Raw genomic sequence first — 16,718 nt, forward strand, 5'->3', positions numbered from 1 at the left:
ATTTAGCTGTTAGAAGAAATTGGAAGAAGAAGAAGAGGACGGTAACTCAGTTACTGAGTTAGCGAGTTAGTGGATCTAAGCCAAGAAAGGAAAACAGAAAGCCGCCTTGAGAATTAGGCTTTTTTTGAGTGAAGAAGATGGGGTTGAAAGAGGCGGGACTGTGACAGTGGGTGGGGGAGTTTCCCGCGCTTTTGTTTTAACGTTAACAAACGTTTGGGGTGACGAAATTGCCCCTCTGCTTGGAGGTGTTTGTGGTAATTCTACTTTGCGTTTACATAAAATCAAAACAAAGTTGAACTCGATTTTTGACTAATAGTTAGTTTGGGAGTTTACAATATGAAAGAAAAGAAGGAAAGAAATTCTAACGTTGTTTGAAAGTTTTGATAAAAAATGAGATGATCTGAGATGTGTATGTCAATAAAAATTTGTTCTTTCTCAACTTTCCTTCCTCACATTTGGGTGGAAAACTTTATCAACTATAGATTATCCGTCCAAATCATGTGGTTTCCTTTCTTTTCTATCTCTCTTAGAGTCCAAACGACAGCAAGAAAGTCATTTGTTTCATTTTATTTTCTTTTCTTATCAAATTTGAACTCCCAAACTAACTATAAACAAAGGGGTAAAGTGAGGCGTAATGCTACAATTAAATTCTCGATATGTCTTTACAAATTCCATATTGATGATGCTTTAATTGATAAAATTATACAGGGCAAGAATGATAACTAAAGTAATCAAATCAACAAAAATACGTACAGCTCTTTTTTGTTTGCTTGGAATTGTCTAGCACAAAAATGAATTAGCACAATTATTTTGTTAAATAAATGATTGTGATCTTTAGCAAATTGCAATGAAATACTATAACTTTCTAGCAGATTGATTTTTCTTTTTAGAGTAAACTCTCTAGGAAGAGATTTCTGTTAGCCAAGTGCCAATAGTGCTCCCATGTTAGCGTGCACTTACTAGCACTTGGATTATAGACTTAGCACCTTAGTAGTTTTGACTAGCGTACAATTTGTAGAAGGAGGGTTTGTTTGGATTGAGATGATTTCAAATAAAATAATTTACTTCACAAAATTTCAATCACTTTTTTTATTTTTTCAATCACCCTTTTATTTCACATACATCATATCACAAAAAATACCACAGTAATTATCTGAAATAAATCATCCAAATAAACTCCTATCCAAACAAACTCAGTTCTTCGCCACAGACTATAGAGCTCTTTGGACCGGTATTCTAGGGTGATAACGAGGTTGAAACCTTTTCAAATACACCACAAGATTTTGGTGTTGCGTTTAATAAAACTGAAATTTGAAATATAAAATTTAAATTCATTAAATTATAAATATAATAAATTTGAGTATATATTATATCAAGTAAAATAATTTATCGATTATTTTGTGAAGCAAATTTTGCGTAGAAAATTCAATGTCACTTAATTAATTAAGATATTTTGGCTGAACATGTTAAATTTAAGTACTGAATTAAGTTACCAAACAGGGCCTCACTGTAGCTGTAGGTTGGGTTATTTATTGGGCCATAAAATTGGAGCCCACGTTTAGGAGTGTTTGACTGGGTACCTTCGGAAACTTATAGCAAATGGAGGGCCAGGATTTAATCAAAACCCCAAAAAACCCTAGTGATAAATAGTCCAAGTGGAGATCCATGTATATTAAAGCCGAGCCCAGGGTTCTTCTTCACCTTCCTCGCGTTAAAACCCTAGCTTCGGGCGCCGCAGCCGATCAGCAATCAATCTCTCCATTCTTCCGGATTTCCACTGTATCTCAGGTAATCTATTCTCTGTCCATCTGGATACAACCACTGGCATGCACGATTTGAACTTTTTTTCTCACCTTTTTATATGGGGTTTTGGGTGAATTTCTTGATAAATGAAGTAGTGTTCTTATTATTATTTGCTTTTTTCTCGATTTCAGAGATGAAGGTGGTCGCCGCATATTTGTTGGCCTTGTTGGGAGGAAACACCTGTCCCTCTGCCAAGGATATTAAGGCCATCCTTGCTTCCGGTACTTTTCTTTCTTTCCCCTGTTTCTTATTGGTTTTTTTCTGGAAATTATTTCATTACCGTTCTAGTTTTGCCCCTATGATGTTACCAGAGCAAGTGTTTTAAATTTTGTTTAAAACATGTGCTTGAGAATTAGTTTAAAATTTTGTTTCTAATGGAGAAGCTCATGCTATTGATGTTAATTGGGGTGCTTATTCCTATATGGGGATTTAAAGTTATCTAGTAAAGATAGATTCTTTTATTTATGAACTTTCTCTATCTATATCTATATGTTGTTAGTTTCCATTGCAGACTGTTTGTGAGCAATGGTCTATTTGGAGACTGGAGGGAGTGATTCCAGTGTAGTTTGACCTTGGGTTTTGGGTTCTACTTGAGAATTTCAACCTTAAGGGTTGTATATGATTTGTATTTGATTATATTATTGTGAATTCCTTGTTTGATACATTTCTGGTTTTTGGTTTTGGGGAAGAATTTCATTATGGGTTCCTTTTTCTGTGAGTAAAGTTTTCGTTATACTTGACCCATCTCGAAATTGATTAGGGTTGGCGTATGTGTGAGCACAGGTGCTACTATCCTTTCATTTCTTGAAGAATGTGAAGGAATTGAAGTACCACTCGCCTAATTAGTTTTGTTACAGTAGACATTGCTTATGAATTGTAGCTTTTTATATAGGAATATACGTTAAACATTAATTTAAGATCTTGGTGCTTGAGCCTGAATGCAGTAGGTTTTGGTTAATTCTATTTTAGGTGGGGGGCATTTGAATCAATTAGTATTGTTGTAGTTTTTCAGTTTCATTATACAGTTAGGGTCAAATTTGTCCTCTGTTGTACTTGGATTCTATTTAGATGTCCCCACTTAATGTTCTTTTTGGTTGGTTGTTCACAGTTGGAGCTGATGCTGATGATGAAAAAATTGATTTGCTTTTATCTCAAGTGGATGGTAAGGATATCACAGAGCTGATTGCAGCTGGTAGGGAGAAGTTGGCTTCAGTACCCGCTGGTGGTGGTGCTGGTGTTGCAGTTGCTGCCGCTGCTCCAGCTGGAGGTGCTGCCGCTGCACCTGCTGCTGAGGATAAGAAAGAGGAGAAAGTAGAAGAGAAAGAGGAGTCTGATGACGTAAGCCTCCCCTACTTGCTTGTATACTGTGATCCTCCTTTATTTTTGTATCAATAGCAAGTAATCTGACAAACTTCTGAATTTTTTGCAGGATATGGGCTTCAGTCTTTTCGACTAAGGAGTATCAAAGTGCTGGTCTTTTTCATTTAGAAGTTTCGTTATGCTTTTGTTTCTGTTTAGTGTTAGTTGGTGTCCCTGATTTTGTTTAGGAAATGAGTGACAGAGATACGACATTCTTGTTCTGAAACATGCTTTTTTCCATCTTATTGTTGCTTCAAGCTCCTACATTTTGGTTAATATAATAGTAACTTGGGTATTGATCTGAGTTTGCGTGAATGAATGATCCACATATATCAGAGTGGGTCCAAGTTGAAGCTAGCATTTGACAGTAGCCAGGACACATGCGGATGTGGTTCCTTGGCCATTGATATCTTAAACAAAACCAGAGAATGCTAGCTACTAGTTGTTACTTCTTTAGGTAGGTAGCAACTGAAAAGAAACCTAAAGTGTTAAGATCGCGGTAGTTAAAGAAAAAGAGAACTTTGATGGATTCAATTGTCATAGAATTTAGCGTGACCAACCTATGCATAAGTTGAATGATGGAAGCCTCAAGACGTATTTGTGTATCATGAATGAAGACGAGGAGAACAATCTTCTTGCAGAAGTGTGCAATCAATCGTCTAGCATCAGCTCATGGATGATTGGACAAGTATGACCGGATTATCCAACTTTTCATCATGTGGAGATTGATGGGCTTAAGAAAATTTGCTTACAGTTTTTAACAAAAATCAAAAGGAATTTGTAACAAGGATTTTTTTCTTGTTCCAAGCTGGTTGGAGCAACATGCTTTAGAAACTAAAGAAGCTTCAATTCCATGTTAGGTCAAGCTGTGGAAGCTAGCAACTTCATGTGCCTCGTCTAAAGGTGCATTGAGGAAAAATTCAGTGGGGAGAACTATGTCCTATAAACTAGTATAAGAGCATTCATTCTCTGTTTCCCCAGATATTTGGCCAGATTGTGATTTGAATCTCTGAAAAGTGTCTTTTGGGATGTGGTAGTACTAAAAATTGTAATATGCACAAAAAAATACCCATAATAATTATAAAAAGTTTTTCATGATAACTTACCCTATATATATATATATATATATACTTTCTTAAAAAATAATTTTTGTAGCCAACCAACTGATGTGAAACAATTTTGCACAAAACCAACCGAACCTAGTTGTTTGTTTTGACTTACTTTTTCTTGCCCTACCATCTAGTGAATACATGAAAAAGCTATTAACTTACAAATTTATAACGACCATTTATAAATGGGTCTTGTATAACGGTGTGGACTCTCAGGCAAAGTCTCCAATGTCCTTGTATTGAGTTTATTGTTCTATTACAATAAATGTAACCTTGCAACAATGCACCAGCAAACTAGTACCATAAGAATGCAGGATCTAGTCAAATTCCCAAATTTAGTCAGCGTCTAACCTAAATTAAAGCCTTAACCGAACTACAACAAACAACATGATGGTTACATCTCCATCGTTTCAGTTGACAATCACCCAGAAAGCAGAAACAGTGTACCTGGCAGAACCAGAGATTAGATAATTCTACTGATAACATATTCAAATATAACCCTTCAATAAGAGAAAGTATAACACTACTGTTAAGTCATGCCATAAGAAAACTGCAGATTTTCCACAGCATACAAAGTAAAGGGTTTGAAAATTCAAATTTTCGTCTATCTGCTCATCCTCCCATCTTTTCCAGAGTTGAAAAAGTTTAACTCATGCTAGTTGTTGAAATTGATGAATAATCAGAACAAATCAAATGTCTGGAAGAAACACCCCTCTTCCCTTCTTGTGCAACATTCACCACACTTAGGCCTGGAACAACAGTGGCGAGATCGGCTCAGAAGTTTATAAGTATAAACAAGCTAGGTTACAAGAGGTACATGGATGATGGGTTGGGAGGAAATTAAAGTATGTGTCAACAGAGGTAGTCAAAGATGAGAGGCATAAAGAAGCCAACAAGCTGATTACACCATGTAATGCAGCGACGATTTACCTCTCAGCTGCCAAATTTGGATGTGAAGGAGTTGACCCCAAAAATTAGCTATGCCAACTTAATGTTACAGGACTAGGATACTAAACGAGTGGAGCATGTAAACAACAAAGAATAAAAATATATCATTTAACACCAACAGAAACACCCAATAAAATTTCAAAAAGTATGTGATGCAGACTGCTATTTGCTAAAAACTACACAAGTATTACTCTTCATACAAACGTATAGGTGCAAGAAATCTATATCTTGAACCTTGCAGAGCTTAACATCCAGCTCACTAGAAAGGTCTTAATGTCATAATATCTAGCTGGGTTCTCTGTACTATTGTCTACCTAGTTTTCTTCTGCTAATACTTTTCCTCCTTTTTCTTCACTTCTCTTGCTAAGTAAAGTATTTGATGATCACCACTTCAGTATTTGTTTAATCCTCAATAGTCAATGAAGTCTTACTAGTACACTAGTGGTGCCATTTTGTACAATTTGATCAAAATTTCGAGTCAGTAATTTTGTCCAGAGAGAAATCTGCTTTAAATGAATTTTTACGACCAACTATTTGAAACTGACAGCCAAAAATTTCACATTGGAACAACCAGATTGAGCATAGCTTCCCCTCCTTTTTGTGCCTAATCAACATTCTGAAGTTGCTGATGGTGTTATGATGCATGTAGCAAGACGAAATTTCAAAAGAAAAGGTCAAAATCCAGCTGTATAAATGAGCATCTCAGAGAAACATACCATGGGATTATACGAATTAATGTTCTTCGTACTGAGAACAGGGACCCAGGATCATCAACAGTGTCTATGAAAAAGAACTGTCCAATCTAATCTAGGACTTTGGAACGGTCACATTCAAAATCTTTACATCTTGGTATGGCTTGTCTGCCTTGTCAGTCTTTACTTTCTCTATAGCCTGTTAATTATGAAAAGTTGTTATTCCATAGTCTCCAGGAATAGAAGTTTAGCCGATATCTCAATTATACAATTGAAAATCAATGTCTTGAAATCTACACAACTACCAGGATACTTCCACAGAATATGATGAATTATCAAGGTGCCATGCATCTGAATGATTAAGCAGTGCATACCTGTACAACATCCATTCCTTTTAAAACTCTGCCAAAAACTGTATGTTTGTTATCCAACCATGGAGTGGCAACAGTGGTGATAAAAAATTGAGAACCATTTGTGTTCGGCCCAGCATTAGCCATTGATACTGTAAAAGGCCTATCATGCCGCAAGCTGCATGAAAGTAAATGTATAGATGTTTTATGCAAGAGTAACAGACATTCACAATGTCATGGGCATCATGAAAACGTTATCCAGCAATGTTAACAAATTAACATACCCAAGTGCATGTAAAGCGGTCTGGATGTGGGTGCAAATGGGTACAGACAATACTTTTTAATTAAGACATAACTAACAAATCCACCAGTAAATGCTTACAATAATTATAAGACCACATTCAACCACACAACAGGTGCATCATTGATTCAATACTTGATCAACATCAATGACAAACACTTAGAATTCACGCCATCCAACAACTTCTTTTGTCTAAATTGAGAAAAATCTGTTGATACTTAGAAAAGCAGAGAATAAGAAAATGAAAGTGCAAATTGAAAATATTTCAGTAGAAAAATAAGCTTTCGCATAATATTTGACAGCTGCTGTGGCTTTGTTGCAGGTTGCATGAACAGTTGAATTGTTTGCTCAAGCTTGCTAATGCTAACACAACAAAGTTACTTATAGCAATTGACCTTTTCGGGAAACAGAAGATGAGCCTTATGTAACAACTGGGAAATAACTGGATATACTGTTGAGATGAGCATTTGTTCTATTCACAAGACCAATCTCTTTGGGAATCCTGAAAATCACACGTTCAACTTTCGATGGAGTTTCACAGAAACATACTTAACACAAAGACCAAGCCGGATACGAACCATGCAAGGGCAGGTCATTGACAAAGTCATAATCATGCCTGTAATCCATAAACTCGGAGAACCCCATCAACTGCACGCTTTTGTTTCTAATAAGTTGGCTAGTTAAAAGATCAGTTTTACTGTGGCAATTGAACGAAACTTCACAAGTTATGATCCACAATCCAGCATTACACTGGCAAAGAAGTATAAGGAAATAAATATAATATATATGTATGTACACACACACAGAGATTGGATAAAACTCACCAAGAACTTTGGAGTACAACAAATAGGAAAAAATGCAACCCTAGCTTTACCTTTTGTGCAATTCATCCTCAAACTCCCTTCCCCATATGGATTGCCCGCCAGTACCATCTCCCAATGGATCTCCAGTCTGTACCATGAAACCTTTAATAACCCGGTGAAAAATCAGATTATCATAATAGCCATTTCTGCAATGCGTTGTAAAATTCTCTACAGTCTTTGGACACTCTTCAGGGTATAGCTTCATATGAATGTCACCCATAGTGGTGTGAAGGATCTGAGAGATAGAGATAGATTAAAAAGTGAGCAAGCTACAAGGAGAAAATCCATTCATATTGCAGACAATGATGCAACAATTTCATGCAATAGTAAGGACCAAATAGCAAACATTGGCCAAAACCAAGTGATATCAAAACTGAAACCTCCATAATCTTTTTTTCAGTTTCCTCACAAGAGGCAAATTTGTTCAAAACCTCCAAAAATAGTCCAATCGGGGGGAAAAACTACTACACAACAGTTCACCTCCATAATCTTTTTTTCCATAATCTTGAAGGAAAAAGGCCTAATGAGCTATTCAAAAATCAGTTTCTAAGAGTTTCTCACAAGAGGCAAATTTGTTCAAAACCTCCAAAAATAGTCCAATCGGGGGGAAAAACTACTACACAACAGTTCACCTCCTTATACAAACCTGTAATCCTTTTACAAGCAGTAAGATAATGACGAGAATAGAAGTCAGTTTGGACTTCACAAGGTTCTTCATTCATTTAACAAAGATTCATTAGGAACATACATTCCCTGTATATAGAAGTTATAAGCAGTAACAGGCTTCACCAAGTGGCAGCTTAGCAAAGGAAGAATGAAGATGAAAGAGCTTACCACATTATCCGGAAGGGATGTTGTGACTGCCTTTCCAAGCTCTGATACAGCCAGAAGTTCATCAGCAGGTGGCTTTTCATTGAATACATCTCTTCCCTTAGTTGGATCTTCTGGTTCCTCAGGTTCTCTCCGACTGTAAAAAGACAATCAAAATAAATATGTGTTTTACAAATGGAAAATACAAGAGAGTTAGAATCTACCACTTCCAGTCTAAATAGTACTTACTCAGACAAGCATAAAATTATTTCTGCATGAAAAAGTCCAGGAAAGATATTCATGACCAAAAGATACACAAATACATAGAAGTCAACTATCAAACATGTTTCGGTAGCTTCAAAGAACTTTGCCTATGCCTACTATATATTATAATTTTGCATTAAGAGTTTTAAGTAGTTTCAATAACAGTTCGCAATATAGTACTTCAGCTACTTTTCCTAATCCTGACATGTTGATGAACTTTGTGCAGTTCTAGGTACGTGCACAATTAGTCATCAGCGAAGTGAATAAGGCAAACTGCTCGAATGGCACTGCTAGTGGCAGAAGTAAAGTTGATTCGAAAGAGACACAAAACTCAAAAGACAAGCAGTCATTCTAGACATGCCAAAACATCTTACTACCTGAATAAATAGATTCTATACTTCTTGAAAGCACAGCATAGGAGAGTGGGATCTGTCAGAGGGTCCTTGCTTTCATTAGCATTTACAGCAGCAGAAGGAATCTTCCTTACTTTTTTACTGCCTCGATCACCTTGATACAAGGCAATTCTCAAAAATCTGTCATTACTTTCCACCTTCCCTAGGATTCTCGCAACTTTATTTGTTTGTAGATTTATAATCTGACAATGCAAAAAAATAAAATAAAATTCAGAGATATTCAAGGAATGAACTAAAAGCCTATGAAAAATTACAGAAAAATGCTATAACAGATGCTTATCTTCTTGTTCTCCATAATACAAAAATTTGAAATCTTACTTTAATCCCTAGAAGTGTCGCATAAATAAGGAAATTTGAGCTTTCATCAAAAACTGCATTAGGCTGAGGTGCATTTTCTGTTTTTTCAAATTCTTTTTCTACAGCCATGCGTCTGCCAAAATCAATAGCTTCTAGCCTGTAAAGAGGGACATCACTCCTCTGGAGATCTTGGGCCACCTGCAATAAGAGTAAGACATCAAGTTATTACATCGATATTAAGAAAATAAAAAATTCAATGAGAAGTTCTTTAGGGTAACTTGTCACCTCAAGAGATTCATCATAAACTCGTCGTAGTTTCCCTGTTCTGAACCAGAACACGCGGATCCTACGATCAGGTGATGTAATGGAAAACTGCATACCATCAGGGCTCACCTGGAAAAATTATATAATGCAGCGTGTGCATCTCAAATATGGAGTAACACAATTTACAACTAAAGAAACTTAAATTCTGATTAATTGGAGATGTCTCAGTTGAAAAAAAAAAGGAGAAATTACTCATAAAAATTCATATTCAACAAGAACATCATCTTAATTTTGACACAAATGAATAACTTTTCAAATATATAAGATTTTAATATTACCTCTAGAGTAGAAACTGTAGTCTTGCATTTCACGATTTCAAAGAGATTTGTATCAGTTTTCAATCTAAAACCAATCCTGCATCGTATAAGAAAAGAAAGAAGAAAATATTACATGCACATTGAAATGATCAGGAAATCAACCCCTTAGACCAAGGACAGTCCACAAGGTCAAGCACAAGAGGTTCTCAACTAAAACAAGCAAAAGGAAAGGCTATGTACAACTTTCAGAATTTCAATTGGGAAGACCAAACAAAAAAATTTCAATTGGGAAAAAAAATCGTGACAAATACATTCCGGCCAAGGCATGAGTCCAATCACATTGTGGATGAGTTGTGTAAATTCGTTTATTTGTAAATGTTGATACTCATAGACCATACCCATCCTCAGGGAACTTTAGCGTGCCAGGATTCCAGTACTCAATAATTCCTTTATCATCTGCAGAGATGACGGCGTCAAAAACCTGGTTGAACTTCATTACTTTAATGGGCCCTAAGTGTATCTGGATGGAAAAGTTAAAGAAACCATCAATAATTTCTCCCAATCTTTTTGAGTCTAGAAGAAGAATAGCAACATAAAATTCAAGTCAAAGTATGGGATCAGCCAATCACCTCTCTAGATATGATGGGCTCATTTGTGCCGGCTCTGGCATCATATATATGTACAAATGAGGAATTACGGTCACTGATAGCCAACTTAGCCTTGACATCCCCTTGTTTGTAAACCCATTCGGCACAACCAGGTATGAAAGGGAGGCGTACCATGGCCATCATGTCATAATTGACTACATCATATATTTTAACTGACCGATCATTTGAGATTGTACAGCAAAGCATACCATCCACACTAACCTGCAAAGATGAAACAGGTCAAGGTGACAAATGTAATTTGTAATTATAAGAATATAAACAGTAGTAAATGCAGAAAACATAGGGTGGAAAAGAGGAGGCAAGGACACATATCATGTAGATAAATTTTGCATAATGACATAAAGTTGACAAACCTCTGAGTAAAGTACAGAGGTCTAACCGGACAAACATTCAATACACTTGAAATCCACCTCAACAGCAAGCCAAAATATAGAGTTAATGATATTAAAGCTTCTCTTATGTAATAGACAACTTCAATACAGTATAAGTTGGATTCAAAAGGTTAAAGGATAGAAATTTCAAGATGCAATGACAAATGAAACTACTAAGAATATATAAACCAACAAAGCAATCTGCATATCAAAGACAAACATCAAAAAACCAAGTTACCAAGATTTGGTAAAAGTAATCATCAAACAAGTTCAGAAGATTGTGAAATAAAGATGGAACAAATCAAACTTAAATGCTTTTTTACTTCTGATCCTTGAAGGAAAGAAGCAAATTTCAGATAGCCACAAGAAAGTGAAGCTAAAGTTTCCAATATTACAGCATACATTCACACTGTTAGATCTCATAATCTCATATTCTAAGCATGATCGAAGATGGAAAGGTTTAAGTCAAACACTATTAATGATGAAGAAATCAAGAAGTACACAAGATACATGAAAAAATGAAAGGCACAACTCACAGCTAGACCTTCGATCGGTCCAAGGTGAGATCTGAAATGCTTGGCAAACTCAATTCCAATAGGCTTTTTCTTCCAGAACTTCAAGTGACCTGAGAATAAACAATTGGTTAGTAAGGGCACATTTAACCTTATATACAACAACCTTAACCTCTACATACTTCTTACAAGTCAAATGGAAATCCTTATTCCATATCCAATATAAAAAGTCGATACATTCATCATCTGGTTAATTTTTTTTCTTCCATAGGTCAAATGAGAGGCCATTGCTTACAATAATGGATAAAGGAAATGGCAAGTAAAGCAGCTCTTTCTGATCTGTCCAATCTTTTCACATGTAATCAATTACTCCCTTCATAACACCTTTCATGTTTTTTAATTTGTTAAACCGCTGAACTTATAAAGAAATCTTTCACAATACTTAAACTTATCAAAGTAAAAGTTCCCATAACAATTCATTTAACTTTACTACCATTAGATGCTTTTCTATACAAGTCAAAATCATACACAACACAATTTGTTTCGACTTAGTCTTTCTACCAGGAAAGTACAAAAGGCATAGCTTAAACGGGAAGTGAATATAATTTTCTTAATCTCCATAGTAAAGAACCCATATGGCACCACAACCCACTCGTCACCCACCGCCACAAAATGACCCAGAGAAGATTGAAAAAGAAAAAGAAACTAATGCAAAGAGTAGAAAAGAAAATTATGGCGAAATACATCCCATATTAGTCATGCTCACTTACTTAATCTGAAAAAAGAATCAACAGAAAATTGCAGGGTTATCAAGAAAATTAGTTAAATGTTAAGACCAAAATGTGCAAGGACACTTCACACTAAGGACTTGTTTTTCATCTTACCATCGGCACTTCCAGTGATGAAAAATTCAGCAGGTGAGACAGCAACATGAGTGACCACATCACGATGCATATAACTCTTTTCATACCTGCATATGGTTATTGGGATTAGAGCACCCCAATTTTCATTCTTGATTTGTTACACATGTAAGAGAAAATCATGCAAGTGGAAAATAAAATACTTCTAATGAAATTTTTTTTCCATTATGTTAGCCAGGCGAATCCTAGTTGTGCTAGAGTCTCACTTTGACTGAAAATTTTGATTAAAGAAATCATTCTTGAATTACATGCAACCTTTAATATTTGTTTTTTTTAAATTAACTCTAGCCCAGAACTTAGCATGTTGGCTATGTAATTAAAAACCAAAACAAGTCCAAGAAGAAAGATTATTGTAATTCAGAAAAATTAGGACATATCCATTGAGCATGAAACATTGTATAGACTACTTGTATGAAGATGCTTAATCTTCGACACCTATGAAATACATTCTGTTAAAGCATTTCCATGAAAGAATTACTAGGTCGACGTAACACAGTTCCTAAACCTATCAGTCCCATAAATCAATAGTCAAAAAATTTGATCACTAACTTCAGAGTGAACTACGTTCAGTTATCAATAATTGCATAGAACTGTAAAAGATTAGATATTTAACAGAAAGGGGGAAAAAACAGAATAATAAGTTGCTGACAAGCTCGAATTGAGTAAACAGGTAACCAAGAATAACTCAATTTACGATTTTTGCGAACTTAACACAGCTGAAATTCAAGAAAAAATGATTAATCTCAAGCCCTAATATTGAATATTCTGCAGTTTTGGTGCTTACATATTGGCGGAGGGCAGAGAGTCGAGATAGGCCTTCTCGAACTGAAGAGGGCGCTTGCGTCGTGGTTGTGGGGCCGGACCAGGACCGACCATGGGCTCGTCGGCGGTGGCATCCGCCGTCGTCGGTGTCGGCGTGTCTGAGCTACCATTATCCTTCTGAGCTCCTGCAGCTTCTTCCATTTCTTTTCTCCACTTTATTCGGGGGAAAGTTCAATTTAAGGGTTTAGGAGGTTTTTGATGCTGCTTGAGTACATTGATTTTGAAGAATTGGTGTTATAGTCCCTGATATTTTTAAAATCTTACTTTTTACCCTTGAAAATTGAAGGTTAAGATAACTTGACCCCAACAAAGTTACAATCTCTCGTCTCGTTAATAAGACTCAAATTCCATCTGGATTCTTCCAATGAGCCATTAGTTGATATGGATATTAAAAACAGACATCGAAGATGGCAAGTTTAAACTCATTCTACCTTTAGGTTTACTAGAACAAAAAATGCTAATTATACAAGCAATAGTTTCATGATGGAATAAATTATATCTTAATCAGTGTTGATTTTCACCAAATCAATGATTTTTGCCAATTTGATTTATCACTAGTACTTTAAGAACAACGTTGTGAACTTGTTAAAACTTGGAAATTATTGTGCAGTTCATTATAAACTTTGTCTAATAAAATGAAATACTTTAAGACTATATTTAAGCTTGATGCGATTTGAGCAAGAACTCTTACAAAAAAAAAAAAATTTCCTCTCTTTTTTTACATTATTTATTTGGACTATTGAAATCCAAAAAATGGTTTAAAGATTGTGAAATCACAGTAGACAATTAACTTGTGAAAATAACAGCATAGAGTGTCCACCATATATACATACATATATATATATATATATATTTGTGTGTGGTGTTACTCGCATTTTTTGTTCTACTGTCCATTTTCATTTTCACAGTGCTTAGTGTGTTTGAATATGAGGAGATTATTTGAAATAATTACAATAACACATTTTTATGATCTAATGTAAATGAAATAAAAGGATAATTTAGAAAATAAAAAAAATGATTGAAAATAATATGTTTATGATGTAAGACTGCAAGTAAATATTTTGCATAAAAGCCTCAAGTTAGACAAACCTATTCTTTCATATTTTTAGGATTGATAATTCTCAAGAATGTTAGGTGCGTATTTGAATAGTTTGTAGTCATCGATGATTGATCTCAACTCCGTGAGAACACTAAACGATTAATGACCTCAAACAAAACTTTTTTGCTAATTTACAACACAAAGTATTAAGGTTGGTAATCTGCATTTCATGATAATAAGAAGTACAAATCTTTATGCTTTGAGCCTGCAGGGATAACTCTTTCAATAATATTGACTAACCTTACCTCAATTCTCAACTCTTTCACAATCATTAATTTGTCAATTCGAATGAAACTAGTATAGGGAATATAGCTGTATCTGTGCCTAGCACCACAGGTACAAAAATGTGATGATTCTTTTTTCACGGATTGCAAATATTGCTTGTAATACAACTCAACTTATAAGGGCTTAAGTTGCACATTAACACAGAACTAATATGAAATCCAAAAATGGAACAACTTGACACTAGGTTGTTTGGATTGTAATTTTTCAAGATTTTTTGAGAAATGTAACACTTTTTAGAATTTGATGTAGCGAAGTTGTAAAAAGGTAATTAAAAAATGTATAAAAAGAATATTTACGTAAAACAAATTTTTTTTGCCAATAAATAACGGGTATAAGTTTTAGCATTGCTCTCAATTTTTTACAAGAGGGTTTAGTTTCTTCCGAATTTATGTAGCATTACCCTACCATTACACCCAAAAAAAAAAAAGAGCTTGAAAACTCCACGATCGGTATGCCTCAAGTTCTTTTTTGAAGCAAAATATTGCCAATTCCGATTGTCATTTTTTTCAAAAATTATTTTGGAATGTAAATATCATTTGTTCATATGTCTTTTTTCCCCGGGGAGGGCCAATTCCCCGTGGGCTCCATTTGGATTGGCTGTTTTTGGGGTATTTTTGAAAAATTTTGGTGTAGCAGAGTTTTTAGATTATATTTTGAGATATTTTCAGAAAATATTTTGGGATATTTAAGAGTAGAAGAGTTTCTAGAATATATTTTGAGATATTTTTTAAAATTTTTAAAAAAATTTAAACTAATTTTTAGATTATCTTTTAGAGTACTTTTTAAAATTTTTTATTATATTTAAAAAACACTCCCATCCAAACTGAGCTGTGACATTTTTGTGTGACTTTACACAATGGACCAAAGTGTATTAATGTCATGTGAAAAGCATCGAAGTAGCTAAATACTACTGTACTGAGGCATTCAATTTAATCTTTTATGTTTTGGTTGCTTCCCATTTCATTGTCTAACATCCACAACCAATCTGCATCTTAATCCCCTAAACAGCCTAAGTTGATATAGGTCGCTTTCTTCTTTTTATTTTCTTTTGAACAATAAATTAGAAAACACAGCTGGTTCTCTTTATTAAACAATTTTTGTACGACGCTTTATTTACTTCATGTTTTGCCTCAAAAGTAGATACCTATCCAAAACAACCTTTTTGTGTTTATAATAGCGGCCCATGATAAATTGTTTGATTTAGTTGATAGTGAAGTAAAAAAAAAGATTAAAAAAAAATGACTAGAAAATGTATTTACGAAAAATGTAAATATTTTTTTACAGAAAACTCAAATCCAAACACTACTAGTACTGATTTTCATGCTTATTTTGCTAGCACGTTTGGAATGCAATTTTTTAAATTTATTATAAAAAAAAAGTATTGTAACGATTTGATGTATATGAGGTAAAAAAATAAATAAAAAATATGTTCACAAAAAATATAAAAATTTCGTGATAGAAAATTTCAATACCACCACTCAACAAGTATAGTTACAGGTTGAAGTTCTTCTAGCACTCACAGGACGAGATCCTTAAGTTTGTTAGAGTTACAGTTACATGCAGTCGTGTTAATTCAAAAAATAGGTCGTCCATGCTAAAATTGAATTCGAAACTCATTTACCAAACACCTCCTAAATATGCATTCAATGTTATGTGCTACATCAACAGTATTAGTAAGTGAAACTACGTAATTTCACATTTGACAGAAAAAATGGACAGAGGATCACGTCTGGCATGCAGGGGTGCAAAGGACTGGTGTACTACGAAAACATGTCATACGAGCAGCTGAATTTCAACTATCAAATAAATTGTTGGACAAAATATGTAGCAAAATTAATAATGCAAATAATTTTTTTTTTCAAAGATGTGACCATGTCGTGTCATAAATGGTTCTAAAAGCTAAAGTACCAACTATGGAGACCACTCATGCATGGAGAATCGATCCCAAAAAGAAAAGAAAAAAATTGAACCCCAAATGGAAAACCACACAAAGAGAAGAAAGCAAAGAAGACGTCAACTTTAGCCTTTAGGGGACAGCTCTATTGGAGAGCCTGCCATGAAGCAACATATCCATTAAACAGAAGATTGAAAAGGAAAAGGAGAAAACAAAAGGAAGCTAATCAATCTTGGTGACAAGAAAGCACAACCATAATCTTCTAACAATAATTACCACTATTAAACAACCCATAAATAACAAAAGCAGTTGTTGAAGTTTCATATCAACTTAAACCCCACTACTAACTTTGAGTTC

The 16,718-nt window shown here is 34.7% G+C and overlaps 2 protein-coding genes across 2 annotated transcripts; one reads left to right on the forward strand and one right to left on the reverse strand.

The window, feature by feature from the left end:
• Window positions 1–1,676: 1,676 nt before the first annotated feature.
• On the forward strand, window positions 1,677–3,466 carry LOC113762037 (60S acidic ribosomal protein P2A-like). Its single transcript, XM_027305282.1, has 4 exons — window positions 1,677–1,788; window positions 1,935–2,024; window positions 2,912–3,141; window positions 3,233–3,466. The coding sequence occupies exons 2-4, from the start codon at window positions 1,937–1,939 to the stop codon at window positions 3,257–3,259; spliced, it is 345 nt and encodes a 114-aa protein (XP_027161083.1). The 5' UTR covers window positions 1,677–1,788; window positions 1,935–1,936; the 3' UTR covers window positions 3,260–3,466.
• A 1,261-nt stretch (window positions 3,467–4,727) lies between these two features.
• LOC113782547 (peptidyl-prolyl cis-trans isomerase CYP71) lies at window positions 4,728–13,219 on the reverse strand. Its single transcript, XM_027328437.1, has 14 exons — window positions 13,046–13,219; window positions 12,226–12,311; window positions 11,366–11,454; window positions 10,420–10,659; window positions 10,189–10,310; window positions 9,812–9,887; window positions 9,495–9,602; window positions 9,231–9,407; window positions 8,877–9,094; window positions 8,260–8,392; window positions 7,437–7,660; window positions 6,286–6,439; window positions 5,936–6,110; window positions 4,728–5,020 (listed from the first exon to the last, which is right to left on the reverse strand). Exons 1-13 carry the CDS (start codon window positions 13,135–13,137, stop codon window positions 6,027–6,029), a joined length of 1,803 nt encoding a protein of 600 aa, XP_027184238.1. The 5' UTR covers window positions 13,138–13,219; the 3' UTR covers window positions 4,728–5,020; window positions 5,936–6,026.
• Window positions 13,220–16,718: the final 3,499 nt, after the last annotated feature.

The sequence above is a fragment of the Coffea eugenioides genome, chromosome 1 (genome assembly GCF_003713205.1).
Source record: "Coffea eugenioides isolate CCC68of chromosome 1, Ceug_1.0, whole genome shotgun sequence".
Lineage (NCBI taxonomy): Eukaryota > Viridiplantae > Streptophyta > Magnoliopsida > Gentianales > Rubiaceae > Coffea > Coffea eugenioides.